The sequence below is a fragment of the Larimichthys crocea genome, chromosome XV (genome assembly GCF_000972845.2).
Source record: "Larimichthys crocea isolate SSNF chromosome XV, L_crocea_2.0, whole genome shotgun sequence".
Classification (NCBI taxonomy): domain Eukaryota; kingdom Metazoa; phylum Chordata; class Actinopteri; family Sciaenidae; genus Larimichthys; species Larimichthys crocea.
Genome location: NC_040025.1, coordinates 22,211,935 through 22,228,496, shown reverse-complemented (window position 1 = coordinate 22,228,496; position 16,562 = coordinate 22,211,935). Strand labels below are relative to the sequence as shown.

The 16,562-nt window shown below is 39.4% G+C and overlaps 4 protein-coding genes across 6 annotated transcripts; 1 reads left to right on the top strand and 3 right to left on the bottom strand.

Annotated features, from left to right (window-relative positions):
* Window positions 1-701: 701 nt before the first annotated feature.
* Window positions 702-5,446, bottom strand: LOC104935375 (14-3-3 protein beta/alpha-1). The gene is made up of 6 exons (XM_010751206.3): window positions 5,289-5,446; window positions 3,657-3,958; window positions 3,435-3,558; window positions 2,557-2,720; window positions 2,257-2,352; window positions 702-2,159 (listed from the first exon to the last, which is right to left on the bottom strand). The coding sequence occupies exons 2-6, from the start codon at window positions 3,948-3,950 to the stop codon at window positions 2,103-2,105; spliced, it is 735 nt and encodes a 244-aa protein (XP_010749508.1). The 5' UTR covers window positions 3,951-3,958; window positions 5,289-5,446; the 3' UTR covers window positions 702-2,102.
* Window positions 5,447-7,348: 1,902 nt separating this feature from the next.
* ognb (osteoglycin, paralog b) lies at window positions 7,349-10,078 on the top strand. The gene is made up of 6 exons (XM_010751228.3): window positions 7,349-7,694; window positions 7,816-7,885; window positions 8,142-8,306; window positions 8,403-8,605; window positions 8,698-8,790; window positions 9,162-10,078. Exons 1-6 carry the CDS (start codon window positions 7,596-7,598, stop codon window positions 9,330-9,332), a joined length of 801 nt encoding a protein of 266 aa, XP_010749530.2. The 5' UTR covers window positions 7,349-7,595; the 3' UTR covers window positions 9,333-10,078.
* Window positions 9,426-12,818, bottom strand: uqcc5 (ubiquinol-cytochrome c reductase complex assembly factor 5). Its single transcript, XM_010751216.3, has 2 exons — window positions 12,404-12,818; window positions 9,426-10,078 (listed from the first exon to the last, which is right to left on the bottom strand). The coding sequence occupies exons 1-2, from the start codon at window positions 12,555-12,557 to the stop codon at window positions 9,987-9,989; spliced, it is 246 nt and encodes an 81-aa protein (XP_010749518.1). The 5' UTR covers window positions 12,558-12,818; the 3' UTR covers window positions 9,426-9,986.
* Window positions 12,819-13,387: 569 nt separating this feature from the next.
* kctd6b (potassium channel tetramerization domain containing 6b) lies at window positions 13,388-16,501 on the bottom strand. 3 transcript variants are annotated; one of them, XM_010751239.3, is made up of 3 exons: window positions 16,319-16,498; window positions 15,576-15,663; window positions 13,388-14,971 (listed from the first exon to the last, which is right to left on the bottom strand). In XM_010751239.3, the coding sequence occupies exons 2-3, from the start codon at window positions 15,600-15,602 to the stop codon at window positions 14,285-14,287; spliced, it is 714 nt and encodes a 237-aa protein (XP_010749541.1). In that variant the 5' UTR covers window positions 15,603-15,663; window positions 16,319-16,498; the 3' UTR covers window positions 13,388-14,284. The 3 variants fall into 3 exon arrangements, with proteins under 3 accessions (XP_010749541.1, XP_019123346.1, XP_010749548.1); XM_019267801.2 differs by lacking the exon at window positions 16,319-16,498 and adding an exon at window positions 15,755-16,281; XM_010751246.3 differs by lacking the exon at window positions 15,576-15,663 and having other exon boundaries at window positions 16,319-16,501.
* Between the last annotated feature and the right edge of the window lie 61 nt (window positions 16,502-16,562).

Below are 16,562 nucleotides of genomic sequence, written 5' to 3'. Positions count from 1 at the left end.
GAACTGACCATAGCTGCTGTCATGTTGGTGGTACTTGGAGAGCCGAATATTTTCTGAGGTGGTGCGCGGGAAAAAAGTTTGGGAAACACTGGATTAAAATATATATTAAGAAAATATTCCGTGTGGACAAAAATGAAGACGTAATTTGCCTGTTATCTTAAACGAAACTTTATTTCACTGAATGGTCTTTGACACTTTCCTATTTCTTACATGTAGAGTGAAACTAGAATGGTTTTAAGATACAATAACACAAAGCTAGAATTACACCAACCATTTTGTTTTATCTCCATTTCGTCATTGCTTTTTAGAGCTATTCTAAATTTTCACAACCACGTGTGTGCACTGGGTAATAGACTGTTACAGAAGCAAATCTTTTTTTTTTTCTTTTCTTTTTTTTTTAGCCATAAGACTTGTCAGTAAAAACAAAGCAAGTAGATACCTGATATACAGACAGGCTTGGTTCCACATTCACTAACTGCATTTTTCATCAAGCATAATTATAAACTGACATGATTTCTTTTTTTTCTTTTTCTTTTTTTTCAACATAAGAGTATTTCAATTCATTGGAGCATTGTCAGAATAAACAGACTGTCAGCTATAATGTGGAATGGTGTCTTCAACTACAATATGTGGAATGTAGTGGTGATAAATGGTATTGTGACACTGAGCTTCTTTTTCCATTGTGACGGGATGGGCTTCTCCAAATTTTGCACCTTCAAAATAGACCTGATTTTTTTTCCTTTTTTTTTTTTTTCAAGGCGATCATTCACACCAGCAGAGAGATGATGGATGCACCTGGGTAAAAACTGTTTTAAAAGTTTTGTCTGGGCTAACTCGTTTTCTTCCGAACTTAAAAAAGAAAAAAACAACAACAAAGCAGATGCTGCCACCTTAATGAAAAATTAAAATAGAGGTTGCAAGAGAAAGCCAGGCACAATTTTTTTTTCCTTTTTTTCTTTTTTTTTCTTGGGAGGGGTGGGGGAATAAAACAACCGCTTTAAGAGGAATATTTTGCAAGCAGGGTTGATACAGTGTGGTAAGACATTTTCAATTAACATCAATAAAAGGTTACTTTAGGTTTTACATACAGATGATAGTCAATCTTGCAAAATACATGGAACCACATTTACGCACACAAATTTCCATTGTACTGAGATCAAGCAGCACCTGAACAGTGAGTAAAACTACAATGACAATCCATACTTAGTTAAAAACAAAACATAAAAAAAAAGGAGCACGTCCTTTCCAAAAAAAGAAAAAAGAAGCCTAATGACGTGGAATGTCTGAACAAATCTAACATGACAATTTAAGGGGTCCCTTAAAAACTCTTGAAAATTGAATTTGTGTGAAACATGATCAAGGAGCATTACACCAAGATGTCAGTGTCACAATACAGCCTGCCTCCTTTCTGTATGAGCACACAGCAGAATTGCAGTTAGTTGAAATACAGGATTGTACGTTGTGTGTGTGTGTGTGTGTGTGTGTGTGTGTGTGTGTGTGTGTGTGTGTGTGTGTGTCTGGGAATTCAAAACACAAAAAACTGTTTTGGGTTTGTGAAGCAAAATGGAACGCCGACCATCACAGTGTTTGGTGGAAATCAATTACCATACAATAAAACCTGTAAATATCATGAGGAATCACAAATAAAAGAAGTAACAAAAAAAAAGAAAGAAAAAAAGGGGAGGATGAATAATGCACAACAAACTAGCTGGGGACAAAGGGATTTGGAAGGACGATTAAAATTCAACATTAAAACATTAAAATTCAAACACCCCCTCCCTCCCCAGACCATACAGGCATCTTTCACTTCCTTTCACACTTGCTCACTCGCTACATACAGACATACACGCAAAGCTGACATAAACAACAGCAACATGGACTCACTAATCAATACAACATGTTTCCACAAAGTGACTGAATCTGCTAACTGAAAAATTACCCTGTCACCTCACAGTGAACTGAGAGGGGTAAAACTAGTTGGTCAGGAGCAATTCAGGCTGCTTGTCATACAGAAGTGGGAGGAGCTGATGGAGTGGAGGGGGATGTATATAAGCTGTCTGTGTTTAAGATAAGAGTGTAGGTGGATTAACAGTGCAATTCCATTAGTTTTCCCCGTCTCCGGTCTCTCCCTCATCTGCCTGGTTTTCTGATGTCCACAGCTGGGAACACAGAGAGAGAGAAACGGGTTACGATTTACTGCGAATAAGACATCAAGACTGATCAATAAAGGGTAAAAACAGCATGTTTTAAACTCACAGTCAGGTTGTCCCTTAGTAGTTGCATGATCAGGGTGCTGTCTTTGTAAGAATCCTCGTTCAAAGTGTCAAGTTCAGCGATGGCTTCATCAAATGCCTGAAACGCAAAGACTAAACATGAGTAACATTCTAGCACTTTCCTCTAAAAAAACTGGCAATGACTAAGCAAAACTGCTTTGCTCTGCTCAAAATGTCCAAACAATGTAAGCAAGTACTTAAATACGCCCACGGTTTCTGGTCATGTGATGCTTATAACCTTCAAATCTTTATAAACAGAGATTTACAAACAGGAGGTTCATACCGTCTTAGCCAGGCTGCAGGCCCTGTCCGGGTTGTTGAGGATTTCATAGTAGAAGACTGAGAAGTTGAGGGCCAGGCCAAGTCGGATAGGGTGTGTTGGCTGCATCTCCCCCTTGCTAATGTCAAAAGCTTGCTGGTACGCCTGCTGGGAGTTTTCCACTGTATCTGTATAGAAAGAAGAAAAAATAAATAAATAAAAAAAAAATCACTATTTACAGTACATTTTCAAGCAGTAGTAATGGATTTTCTTCACCACTTGGGGGCAGTGAAACTAGTAAATAGCAATGGCACACTATCATCTTATATGTGAAATGGCAGATGTATTAGAAACCAGTCGCTCGGTACATATTGAGCAGACAAAAAGCAAAGCGTGCATTAATTTGCAGCCATGTTTGTGTCTGCCTGGCAAACGTAAACTCTCCTTCTAGCTCTGTTTTAGACTCCAACAAGTCCGGGAGGAAACATCTTGCTTTTTAAAAGAGGTAAAACGCTCCACTGTGTTTCACCAGCTTGGGTCCAACTTTGTTTGTCTGCCATTTGGCAAAGGGCAGGTGGTCTGCCGTCTGTACATCAGAGGGGGATGCTTTGTTTTTGGTTTGGTTGTTTCTGTGCTAAAAAAAAAAAAAAAAAAAAAAAAACTCTCCCTGCTGTTGCTGGAAACAACATCGAGTGAACGGAGTGAACCAAAATAAATATTTTAAAAACACAAAAAGATTGAAAGCAACTACACAGAGCTGAGAGGAACTACAGAGTTGGGTGATGCTCTTTGTGTGTGTCACCTCGACCCCTCACATTACAAATAGTTATCTGATTCCTCGTAATAAAATAAATACAGTTTTTAGCGTATTATTAAATTATAATGTAATTGTCCTCACTTACCCTTCTTAGCATCCCCAGATGCAACCTCAGACAGGTATCTATAATAGTCGCCTTTCATTTTCAGATAGAACACCTTGCTTTCAGGAGCGCTTGCGTTGGTAATGAGAAAGTTGTCCAGTAGCCCCTAAAAAACAAAAGTTGTGTGTTAAATCAAGCTGAATTACACACAAGCATGGTCACCACAAGTGTACGAGTGAGTACGAAGAAATTAGAAACCCTTACGAGCACATCGTGGCAGATTTCCTGCAGCTCAAATTCAATCTTCTCCCGGTATTCACGTGCCATCTGCTGTTTTTTGTCATTGCCCTCGGTCTTCTGCTCGATGCTGGAGATGACGCGCCAGGACGAGCGGCGTGCTCCTACCACATTCTTGTAGGCAACCGAGAGAAGGTTGCGCTCCTCGTTTGACAGCTCCACACCTTGCTCCGTCACTGACTTCATGGCTGCGGCCATGTCATCGTAGCGCTCAGCCTGCTCAGCAAGCTTGGCCTTCTGTACCAGGTCGTTCTTATCCATTTTCTAGACTGGGGGGAGAAGAAAACACAGTATTAATGTGAATAGGAGTACATTTTATTTATGGAGACACTTTAGTACACAATGAAAATATAAAACACTACTCAGACATTAAAAGGTGTGTTTGGACATGCTGCAGTCTCTGATTTATTTGTAAAGAGCGCTCCAGAGGGAGGAGGCCGCTGTGGACACTGCTCTGTCGCCCTAGGTCCGGTAGTTATGTGTAGTCAATTATAAATGTAAATATTTCACAATGACCACATTATCTATTCACTAGACGTACCTGGGTGTTTATAACTGTGTTATGACATAAGGTCGTTAAAAGGGAGCAAACCGCTGCATTCACAGTGAAAGAAGCATTGCGAACAGGGCCCCTTGGCAAGTGGGTCAACCATACACATCAGTGGCTAAGATTAGCTGCTAGCTATTTGATAGCGAGTCTCCCTTTCAATCCGCTCTCACCTCATTTTGTCTGAACGAGGACTGGTTTCGCTTCGTGTTATTAGCACCTGCCACGATGTTAAAAACTTACTAACCGCAGGTGCTTTTTGTTTGTTTGTTTTTTCTTTTTACTGGCTCGTTACAAGCGACACTTGCTTCATACAACTAGCCGAAAAGCCTTCCCGGGTCAGGCTTTATAATGCCCTCCCCTAAATGTTGCGATCAGCAGCTAGCGCGATGATACATTTACGATGATTGCTATAAAAGGTTCGCTTGTTAGCTCAAACACGACCGATCTAATAAATCATATTCATGTTCCTTTTTTATGCTTTTATTCTAGATTTTTTTTTAAAAAGGCCATCGCTGCTAATCTGTCACATCCGTACCGTCGTCTAACCGTTACCGCTATCTAACGGTAACGTTCTATAGCTAGGCCACCGAAAGCAAACGGCTGGCTTTCGATTAAAAAAAACACAAAAAAACACACAGTTAGGGTGTTGGCAATCATACACACGCTATTTTTACCATCAACACAAAGTGATATAATGTGGTGCGACGTGTTACATTCGTGTTTAATTCATTTTTCAGCAGCTAGTGCCACGGCCCGCCCAGGCTCGGTAAAAGCCTGTCATGAACAAAGTGTCATGGAATCCGAGCGTCGGTTAGCTCGCTGTCTTAGCACCGTTATCTTAGCGTTAGCTCCGCTTCCAAAGGCGAGTTGAACGGGGGGGAGCTAACGCGGCTAGCCCCCCGCTCCGTTAGCTTTTAGATGGCATCTCAAACAGGATTCAACCGGGACACGGTGAAACAGGCCGTCCTAACCTACAGCCGCTGGACGGGAATCCGGCAGCACAGAGCGCTATGATTAGATGTGTTATATAATTAGATTATTACACTTACAATATTGGCGACTTTTAATCCTGCTTTTTTTTTTTTTTTTTTTTAACTCTCTCTGGACGATTCAGCCTCCGTCCTCCGTCTCGCTCAGCGTTCAGGGCAGTACCACTTCCGCTACACTGGCACTTGTGTTTCCTCTTTCTCTCTCTCGCTCTCTCTCTCTCTTCAACCACCACACATCTGCCTTACGTAATGCGACGAATGCTTCATATGCTAAATATGATCATTAATAAAGCCAAATTAAAAAAGAGAATTTCCAAAAAGCATGCTTAATATAATAATAATAATAATAATAATAATAATAATAGTACATTTTTATTTCATAGGCGCCTTTCTGTCACCCAAGGACACCTTACAATAAATGAGTAGACAGCAACTAACAGAAAACAAAAAGAACCATAAAAGTATATCAAATTACAAGAATACAACGTTAAAAACAGGTTCAAATAGGACAATAAAATTGAATCAGATGGAAAAACAGGTGGATTTTAAACAGGTGGGTTTAAGGCGCAGACCGAGTTGATGTTCCTTATGACTGGGGGTAAAGAGTTCATGTTGCATTTTTATAATCTAACAGGATTAAACAGGAGCTCACCACCACTTTCACAATAGGCTGGTTTACAAGCATTGATATGATTAATGTTAACGCTGCAGGAGGATGTTTTAATCAAACTTGAATTGGTGTAATTAATGCACACAACGTCGGTGCTGATTATTGTCTAGCACTCTTTTTTTTTAATAAACATGAACTAGGAGTGTGCACAACACTCTTCTGACATTTTAAAACACACCTATGCAAACAACTGTGGGCAGAAAATTAGAGATGTTGCATCAGGAAGTGTGACACTCATGTGCACTCATGTGAAAGCTCCTTTCCATCCTGTACAGCAAGGCCAAAGGTCAAGGTCAGAGGCTGAGTAGTACCTGTAGAGGAAGCAGGGTTTCAGCATTTTGCTCAAGGGAATTTTAGCAGTTCAGATGTTTGTCAGTGCTTAGGGCTTGAGCTTGTTACTCCAGTTGATCAGTGGTTTCTGTAATCAATAAATCTGTCTGCAGCACAAGTAATAGAAAGATAGTAAAGTAAAACATCTTTGAACCTGACATTTATCTGCAGGCTTCATATGACAATACAGCTGCAAGTAATGATGAAATTATGGCTTAATCTGTAAATATTAGAATATAATGAGATTCCTAAGACCCAATATAATGTCTAAAAGTTGCTTGTTTGATCTGAACAACAGTCTGAAATCCAGAAGATATTTAATTTGCATATAAAAATAAACAAATAATTATACATGAAAAAAAAAATAAAGTCCTGCACTTGAGAAGCTGGAATCAAAGATGATTGGCATGTTTGCACATTAAAGATTAACTGGTAATGGGTCAACTGATTAACTAACCACTACACTGCTATATAACCATTTTATAAACTTTAAGAGTAAATGACCATAGGTAACAGCATGCAGACAGAGTAGTGATATCTCTCTACAAAACAGATGTTTTCCAGGTGTGAAGTTTGGATACATCACATATAATGTTGTTTATCCACATCTGTTAGAGAGAGGCGCCTGTATTCAATTCAAATTAAAGACACAAAGCTACATCGTCTGATGGAAAACTGAATTACTGGCCAGCTGAATGCCCAAATGCCCATCATAATTCAGAAAAATGCACATGGTAAGCTTCCAAAACTCATCAGTAACAAGCTAATTAAGACAATCCACTCTCAGTGATGGCTGCTCCTTCACAAATAGTCCTTTGTAATCAAAACAGTCCTCTCCTACAGAAACACAGGACATTAACTGCTGTTATTAAGTTGGTATTCAGCTGAAAAAAGGGGACATATTCAAAATGTATTTCTCTTTCCAGTTCAGTACTTACTTTGGCAATTTATTTTATAAATAACTACATTTTTTCCCCATGAATTACTGGAACCCAGACTACTCTGTTTTTCCACTAACATTCTTTTGTCACTGAAAGTTAAATTAAAGAAAAAAAAAACAGCATTAGTTTTTAATGATTTGCCTTTAACATTGCTGACATTCAGCAATTTATGTGCATTATGTTCTGCTCATAATCATCTCACACTTATCCTAAATCGATAGTATACAGACTTTAAAATCATCCTGACAACAGAGAGTGACACAAACACAGCATGTATTGAGTTAAAGTTTGTTTCCTTTTCTTACTCAGCAGTATACTGGCAGCTTAATAAAAACTGGATGGAAAATTTTCCTGCTCACATGTACCTCAGATCCTGCCTAGCAGACAGTCCTCTCCTCTCCTCTCTGACCAGAAACTAAAGACACAATGATGCAATTAAGGACTTTAATTTTCACCTCCGTTATGCTCCCATGGATACTGTCCTCTGCAGCGAAAGATGAATACATGGAAGCAAGAAATCCTACAGTAAGGATATCTTTTGGTGTTTATTATAAACTGTAAATCAGCAGCTGGAAGAAGTGCATCGTTGGAATAGCTGGCATATTTGGAAGTATAGCTTTTACGGTTTCCTTTTCTTCTTTCACAGACAGACATTGCAAGCTCTCCAGATTATGAAGACCCAGACAGTAGCCCAACAGTACCTCCAAAAGCTGATGGTAAGGTTTGTTTTGATAGTTTTCAACAACTGTTTCAAAGCTGATTATGCAACACTTGCTGAGGCATTCTTCCACATTTTTGTGAATGTAGCTAAAGCCCATATTATGTAATAATGGGGCTGATCAAGTGTCCTCATCTAAACTGTGTGTAGTTCATTTTAAGCTGCACAGACACATCGCTTAGACCAATTAGTCGACTTGTCCGAAACGTTTCTCTCAAAAATGAGGTGATGAAACGGCACTGTGACGTTTGCAGAGATGCCGACATGTCTGCTGTGCGTTTGCCTGAGTGGATCTGTTTACTGTGAGGATGTGTCCCCCGAAATGTCAACCGTCCCAGCTCTGCCAAAGGAAACAGCATACCTCTATGCACGCTTCAACAAAATCACAAAAATAAGCAACAGAGACTTTGAGGACATGGGTAAATAAAAAAAAAGTCATTATGATAGTCAACTCATTCTTTTCAGTGAAGGCAGTCTTTGAAGCTCTCTCTGTTTGTTTGTGTTTTTATATGCAGTCACATTAAGGAGAATTGACCTAAGCGTGAATCTCATCGCGGAGATAGATGACGGAGCTTTTTCAAAGCTTCCCCATCTTGAGGAGCTCTCTCTGGCAGAAAACAGACTGATTAAACTTCCCACGCTGCCCACCAAACTAGTATCATTCAACGCCAATTTCAACAGGCTTAGAAGCCCGGGTGTGAAGGCAAATGCTTTTAAAGTAAGTTAGCAAGCGAGCCCGTCAATCTCATGTTAAAATGTTGCAGACATTATGTACTTTGCATGTTTTTTTTGTTGTTGCCGTTGTTGCAGAAACTCACGAGACTGGCGTATCTTTACCTTGGAAACAATGAACTGAAGACGGTGCCCCATCTTCCAGAGTCTCTTCAGGTTGTGCACCTGCATGTAAGTTCATTTGTAATGCACTGCAATCAAAGCAGGAGACCATTTTGACATGCGCTCATAACACAGGTGTTACCAATTATACTAATTAAGGTTTAATTCCAGTCAGGTCAAACAGAGTCATGGTGCTGCCATGTGATGACTGGAAAGGCTCTCCTGCACTAAATGGAACAGAACCTTAAGTAATATTATTGGTAACACCTGTGTTGACCCTACTATTTCATGTCAAAATGACTGTTGTGAAAAAGGATCTATTAAATCAGAGAAGCTCTGCAGAAGCACTTAGACTTCTTTTCTGTCTGCTCAGCCAGTTGTAGCTACATAACGGTCCAATTTCGTGTCCTTGGATTGTTCTCCTGTTTCTGTTTTTGCAGAACAACAAGATCTCAACAATAACAGATGAAACATTCTGCAAAGGTAACACCAGTTACTACATCCGCCCCAACATGGCCGAGGTGAGACTGGACGGGAACCCTGTCAAGCTGTCGAAGTACCCTCACAGCTTCATCTGTCTCCACACTCTCCCTATCGGGTGGTACAACTGAAATAACCGAAGCATGCTTTTGTCAGAGGTAAACCTCTGAGTGGAAGTTGAGTGTAAAATGAAGGATGCAGATACATATGTAGTAAAAATAACATTTACACTTTGTAAGTTGCATTTTATATTCTTAAATGTACCATACAGTAAGATCTCTTAACAGAAATATAATTACATTTTTTTTTTGTTATCAAAGGCTATTCGCCAGTATTAAACACATCTGTGCAAAATCATCCAAAGATGTCTCTAAAAACAAAGAACTTTTGTACTTTTTCTTCTGTTACAAGTTGGCTGAGACAGTTTTGGCTTGGCAGGTGCAGATGCACTGTTTTCAACACAGACTCTTTGTCAAAAAACAACATAAGAGCACTGTTGAGACAATTTCATTGTTTCATATGATTTCACAACAGTAATGTTATTACTGCTAAAGTTTCTTAAACTGAAGATCATATTTACAATAAAACCTGCATGTTGGAAGTGATTTCTCCATCGACCTTTCACTCTCGACTCCTTAATAACATTCAGAGATTTCAAATGGTTGTTGTGACCCAGTAACATGCTACGAAGTCCATTCCAGACTGTTGGAAACGAGTAAAGGAGTAAAAGTCCAAGAATGTGTCCTTAGACGACACGTGAAGTACACATTCGAGACGACCATCATTCACTTGGCTGCTGGCTCATTGTGAACTATCAAACCATCTGCTATCTTCCGCTGATATTCCCGCTCAGATTTCTTTCTTCGATAGACATCATCTGGAAAGACAAAAACAGAATTAAGAGACTGAAATTAGATACCTTTAATATAGGCAGGGCCACATTGTGAATGGCTGCCACTCATAACAACAACAATAGACTCTTTTTTTTTTTCACAGCAGACTGTCTGACGTGTCACAGTGGAGAAAAGCACAGGTGTTACTAATAACGTTAAAGATGGCTCCTGTTCTATTCAAGTGTAACAATGAGCCAACACGCACAGACCTAAACCTTTTTTTTTTCCACAGCAGACAATTTGGCTTGTCAAAGCTGGAAAGGCACAGGTATAATTAATAACATTAATGATGGCTACATTCCAGTTAGGTGAGATAATTCTAGGATGCTGGCTAGCTGGCATGGCTCACTGGGACACGTAATGGAACTGAGCCATCTTTAACAAATTTTGTTTCACCTGTTTGCTTTTTCTGGCTGTGATTAATCAACACGTCTGCCACAAGGGGAAAAAAAGTTGAATTCAAGTAAGGAAACTTACTTGAAACAAGCTGAGGACTAAAATTAAAAATGGCAGTCTGTTTTCTGTAGAGGAAAACATTTTCTGTATCCCTACATGGCCTTGCGATATAACAGGATAAAATATGCAGGGTAGCTTCTTCTTCTTTTTTTTTTAAATTTAGGCCTGTTTATTTATTTATTTGTTTGTTTTAAAAAAGGATTTTAATCTGTTTAGTTCATCTGATATGGCACATCTGGAGTGAAGGGATGTCAGTTCAGTTAGTGTAGAAACACACACAGTTTCTAATATTTGCATATCTACAGTAATAGAAAGTACATTTACTGTCCTAAAGATACTTTACTACTCTTTTTTTCTTCTACTCCACTACATTTCAGTAGAGAATATTTGTATTGTACTAAATCTATGTGACAGCTTTAGTTACAGGTTACTTTATGAAAACTTTACATATATAGACTTTACATACAAGTATGTCGTAATTAAATACGATGCACTTTCATAATACTAAACAGTACACAAAGTGGTTAGCTCTACCTCTACCAGGTGCAACATTAAAATGCTGCTTCATCAAGACAAGACAGTCCAGTGATATACCATTATATTAAATTATATATCATAGTAAAATTGAGACAATTAGTCAATTAATTGTTTGGTCGATAAACAGAAAACTATCCAGAAACAATTTTGATGTTTTGATGTGACATTACCTGTTTGTCATTTATTAAGCAAAAAAATACATTTTTTCTTTTCAACAATTTTACATATTTTCTGACATTTTTGGACTAAATGTCCATAAAACACAGCGAAAAGGACCATTCTACATAAAGACTACTTCTATTTTTAATACGTCAAATACATACTTCTGTACTGAAGTGCAATTTTGAATGTGGTGATATTTTGACATTGTGGTATTGATAAAGAATCTGAGTAGATCTTGCACCACTAATAGTAAGGTTCAGTGTGTATGATGTAGTGGCATATGCTGCTGATCGCAGTGAACGCATTCACTTCACTTTCTCCTTACTAGCCAGAAGAGGATAAACTATGGTGGCTGGGAAACATGCGATAAACATAGTAAAAGTAAAAGCCCCATCTGGGCCCAATTTGTCTGTTTTGGGATACTGCAGAAACATGGAGGTTCAACATGGACACCGAGATATAAAAGACTACTTCTAAAAGGTAACAAAAAGACAATGCTTCTTAATTACAGGTGAATTTACATTAATGAAAATATAGTTCTGCACATTATATGCCATTTCTGACAGACTCTAAATCGAAATCTGTCACGCTGTACCTTCAATATCATCTCAGATTTTTGTTGTCATGTTATCATGATGTATGTATAGTATATTGTTGATGACAGTCTGCATGTTATGGTGAAATCATCATACATGTTTCACCATAACATCAGAATATTTTGTTCTATAATATATTTATTTATTTGTAAATACAGTGTGTCCTCTGGCAGTCTGGTCCATCTAACTGCCTGCACTTTGTGTGTTTACTTAGAAATGCCTGTTTTTCCATGTTTTTCTCACTTTTTCCATATTTCCTCGTGGCAGAGGAGAGGAGAGGAGACAGACTGCAGTAAAGGGAAAGTTTGAGGACATATTTGGGAGGTGTTGTGTCCTAAATCTGTACACAAGCACGGTCCTAACAGTGGACCCACTGTAACACCGTGGAAAACACAGTGTCGTCTTCGTTTAAAATTGAGTAAAGCATCTTGCCAGATACAGGTCTGGTTTTGGTTGTTTGTAGCTGCCACAAAGAGACAACCAGACTACAGGGCTAACTCAGCATGCTAACGGCAGCTAACTGCTTAAATTCAACTAAGTTAGTAATTTAACACTTACAAAAAGTCTCTCTTCCTATCCTCACGTTGATCATGATCCACTCCATGACACCTCCGATGCAGAAAAACACGGGAAGGAACCTGTACGTCCCGAAACGACGTTTACCCGGCACAAGGTCCAGAAAATAGCTGACGGTTTTACTCCTGTGAAACATCACGGCTAACGGACACACACACGAGCCCCGAGCCGGTCAACAGTCCACGATGAACCGCTGACAGTTTAACGGATATAGACGGAGACTGACAGAGTACGACACTGTTTTATGAATGACATGTGTCTCTTCACGTCCTTCAAACAAACGTTAGGACATGAGAGAGGGTGCGCTCGTCTGGGGACCTGGCGCCAAGAAGCAAGTGGAGCGGAGTTGGGAGTCTGGAATCTAGAGAGAAGGCGCAAAGAAGAATCTAGATGGCAGCTCAACGTTAGAATAGAAAACGAACGCACCCACGAAGAGACGTAACTTCCGGCTGTGTTACTGTTGATTCAAATTATGATAAAATGGAAGTTATGGTTTAATGATTGATGCAGAAATAAATATAAAGAATGAACAGATACACGGCTGTTATTTTAAATCTATATTTTAGATACAAAAAAGAATCAGTAACTTAATAACAATATTTTTTTTATTAAATTCTAAATCAGTACTTTCTGTTTTCACAGGTAGTAATTTCTTTCACACTTATTTTCAATTAATGAAAGACGCAAACTGCAATTATTTAAACATTTTGTTTAGAGCATTTGACTTACTTTAGTTTCCTGACAGGGGAAATGTTATTGAGCTGCCACAAACGAAAGGTGCAGCTTGGCATGTGTCAGGTCTAAAACTCTGCCAGAAAACATTTTATAAAAGATATTTAAAAACACAGATGGTGTCATTATACTAAAAACAATTTGTCCAGTGTGATCGCTTGACTTACAGTCGGATCTATAATGCAAAATATCAAGTTAAAGTTAAAAGTTGAACCATAGAGCAAATTTAATGACTGACAAATACACAAATGAGTTTATTTTGGCTGGAATGACCAAACACATCACTGTTGATATGAACAGTAAGACACAATACTACAAAGCGCACACAGCAAATACATATACATACACGAGACACTCGGACACATGCAACAACTACTAGGGTTTTAAGAAATAGTACCGTACAAGGAGAGATAATAGAGAGCTAAGACTAATTTAAAGATCTACTGTAAATTCATTAGAAATAAATTGGGCTAAAAGATAATCATAATTTATTGTTAATTAATAATTTTTTTTAAAACAGCTTCAAGAAGTGTTCTTTGTTCAGTGTCTCAATGAATGACAAAGACAGTTTGTATATCAGGTATAAACCTTTTACAATCTCCCCTTTTCCCCACAAATTGTGATCTAAGTCTAATCATGGTTACCCACTTACAATCTTTTCAAACTTTATTACTAACTTTGGAATAAAACAGGTGCAGGTACTGAAACCACATTAAATAAAAATCCTATAAAAATCAATGTACCCATATTTTTAAGTATCATTGAGGTATAATAGTGTCCCTACCTAGATAAAATAATTGCTACAGGCTCTTTCTGCGTCATAAGGAATGATATTTTTGCTTTGTTAGACCTTAACAACATTTTTCAAGAAATGTGAAATACGTAGCAGTCACACGCTAACATAACACTCTTCCACTCATTCAGTAACAGGTGACTAAATCAAGAATTCACATTTTCGTTGATTTTATGCTATCTGTCTGGACTTGTTCACTGTAGCACGCTGATTAAAATGAGAGGGAACGAATCACTGGTGACATTACTGAAACGGGTCAACTTTGTTCTTTGTGATCATGATCTGAACGTGAAGACAAATCAAACAGTAATGTCAGCCACGACACCTGCGTTTGTAACTCAGTCTTCAACTTTGTGAGCTGGTCTGCAGAAAGTCCAGTGATGCTCCACCGTGTTCTCGTTTGCGCGCTCACTCATGTGATGCACGCGTGTGTTGCGGATGGTGAAGCCTTGTTTCATTATGTAGTCCATGAGGTGAACCCTTAGGGACACCTCTTGATGGTAGTCACACGGTCCGAAGGTGAACGACACCTGGCAGTCTCTGGTGTCCATCATGTGTTTGTTCCACTTAGTGAAGTTGTTGGAAATACCTTCCAGCAGGCCATGAACCTTTGTAGTTATGGTCAACTGCGTGATGATGACAGCCACTGGGTTTGAATATTTGGACAGTTTCCGAGTGCTAGAGAGCTCCACGACCTGCTCAAAGATGTCGGGAGGATACAGCGGCTTGGGATCGCTAAGGCACTGGATCAGAGGTTCGATCTGATAGAAGTCTGCCTCTTTCCTTAGGAGGTCTGTCTCTGTGAAGTCCATTGGGAGGGTAAGCTCAGACGTCCGCAGGAAATTCAGGATGTACCGGAATAGCGTCCCATCGCGGTCAATGAAATAATTCCCCTGGGAGTCGCGAGTTGTTGGGAAATCTCCTCGAAACATGGCACCCAGCATGGAGTCTGGATAGCGCTGCAGAGTGGATAAACTAGTGGTGTACAGGTGGCCTCCCACGTTCAAGGTAACAGGAGTAGTCATCTAGAACAAAAAGGAACAGAGGACAGGATAAGATTCGAGTGTTTCAGAGAAGACAACATGAGCTAGCATCCTGCAGTTGTAGGTTATAGTGAGATACCTAAATATTAGAAATACCTCTCAGTATGCCTATCACAATTCAAAGCAATCAGAAACTACAGCATCCACAAGCCAATCAACATTACACCATTTAATAGAAGTCCAGTGTGTCAGATTTAGGGGGCTCCATCTACAGAATATGTTTTTGTTGTCTAAGAAGGAGCCTTTTCTATCTACAGATGCTTTCTCTTCCAAGTAGTCCACCACGTTAAACAGCCATGTTTCTACAGTAGCCGAGAATAGACAAACAAAACAATGGCTCCAGTTAGGACCTGTCCCGCTCTGTTCCTGTTTGCAGCCACGTAGGGTTGCACGCTGCTCTTGGAAGAGGAGGGTGAAGCGAGTGGTACGACTTCACCGATAGACCCTGCTAAATCCAACACACTGGACCTTTACGGTAGCACACACTGCAAGGGAGGACGTATCAGTCTACACTGGCAACAGAGTGAATTTAAAATCAGCCAACATCTGTTTATAACAACTGTCTGACTATCTGTCCATCTCTTACCCTATGGCCCCAGTCTCCATTATCCATTTGTAGAACAATACCCACTTGGTCAGAACCAAATCAGAGAGGAGGCTTACTTCACTTTCACCTGCAAACAAACACAGTTATGCAGCGTATGAGGGACACTATTAGTCACATCATGTAAGCATTATTAATACCTTTGTGCGTCTGTGTCCTACCTGGGAGCATGGAAGCTCTAGAAAAACCTACTAAACTATATATAAAATGCTGTTTACAAGGTCAAAAATTAAGTGTGCACCTCATCTGTCTGTAGCAGATGTGATTCATCCGCATTTTGACTTAACTAAAAGTGAAAGCTAAAGCTACTGAATGAACATAAATCCATTTATTTACACTCTGCAAGCTATTTAACTTAACTATAACTTAGCAGTGGCTGCCACTTCACCCAGCTAACGTTTGTTAAATAGAGCTAACTTAAGTGTAACCTCTTTTCACTCATTCTCTCTCTCTCCTCTGCTATGGAGATGAAGCAAGCAACAACATGCATTTTTTTTAAAAACAGGGTAAATGATGTTTATGAAGTTAAATCTAAAGTTTAGCGTTTTAAATACAAAGAAGCGACACTGCAGATGTAGCCTGTTAGCTCATAGCCAGCTAAGCTAACGAGCTAACGTGGCTAACAGTCCACGAGCAGGAGCCGTTGACGTTAACGGCTGTTAACTAACGCCGGGCTCTTAATCACGCTGCGTGGAAGTGACACACAATTAAAAACAAAGCCTTACCAGCTCGCTAGTCTTGCCTACTTGTCCTTTGTTTTGTTAGTTAGTTAGTTAGTTTGTTTGTTTTTTTAAAAACTGCGGCCTGCGGTTTCTGCATTTAACGGTTCAGCTAGCCGGAGAGTCGGTGATGTTTGCCGCTGGTCGCACCGGGCAGCTGTGTGTGCTGTGCTCGGCTGCAGGCTGCAGCAAAACTGCGCACACAAGGAGCAGGAGCAGGAGCAGGAGGAGGAGGAGGAGGAGGAGGAGG

Excerpts from the sequence above, each read along its gene's own strand:
- LOC104935375 (XM_010751206.3), bottom strand. The coding sequence starts at position 3,950 with ATGGATAAGAACGACCTGGTACAGAAGGCCAAGCTTGCTGAGCAGGCT. Across the intron at positions 2,721-3,434 it reads ATCTGGGGATGCTAAGAAGG|ATACAGTGGAAAACTCCCAG; the intron begins GTAAGTGAGGAC and ends CTTTCTATACAG. Across the intron at positions 2,160-2,256 it reads TACTAAGGGACAACCTGACT|CTGTGGACATCAGAAAACCA; the intron begins GTGAGTTTAAAA and ends CTGTGTTCCCAG.
- ognb (XM_010751228.3), top strand. The coding sequence starts at position 7,596 with ATGATGCAATTAAGGACTTTAATTTTCACCTCCGTTATGCTCCCATGG. Across the intron at positions 8,307-8,402 it reads CAGAGACTTTGAGGACATGG|TCACATTAAGGAGAATTGAC; the intron begins GTAAATAAAAAA and ends TTTTATATGCAG. Across the intron at positions 8,791-9,161 it reads TTCAGGTTGTGCACCTGCAT|AACAACAAGATCTCAACAAT; the intron begins GTAAGTTCATTT and ends CTGTTTTTGCAG.
- uqcc5 (XM_010751216.3), bottom strand. The coding sequence starts at position 12,557 with ATGTTTCACAGGAGTAAAACCGTCAGCTATTTTCTGGACCTTGTGCCG. Across the intron at positions 10,079-12,403 it reads GATAGGAAGAGAGACTTTTT|ATGATGTCTATCGAAGAAAG; the intron begins GTAAGTGTTAAA and ends TTGTCTTTCCAG.
- kctd6b (XM_010751239.3), bottom strand. The coding sequence starts at position 15,602 with ATGGATAATGGAGACTGGGGCCATAGG. Across the intron at positions 14,972-15,575 it reads ATGGAGACTGGGGCCATAGG|ATGACTACTCCTGTTACCTT; the intron begins GTAAGAGATGGA and ends TTTTTGTTCTAG.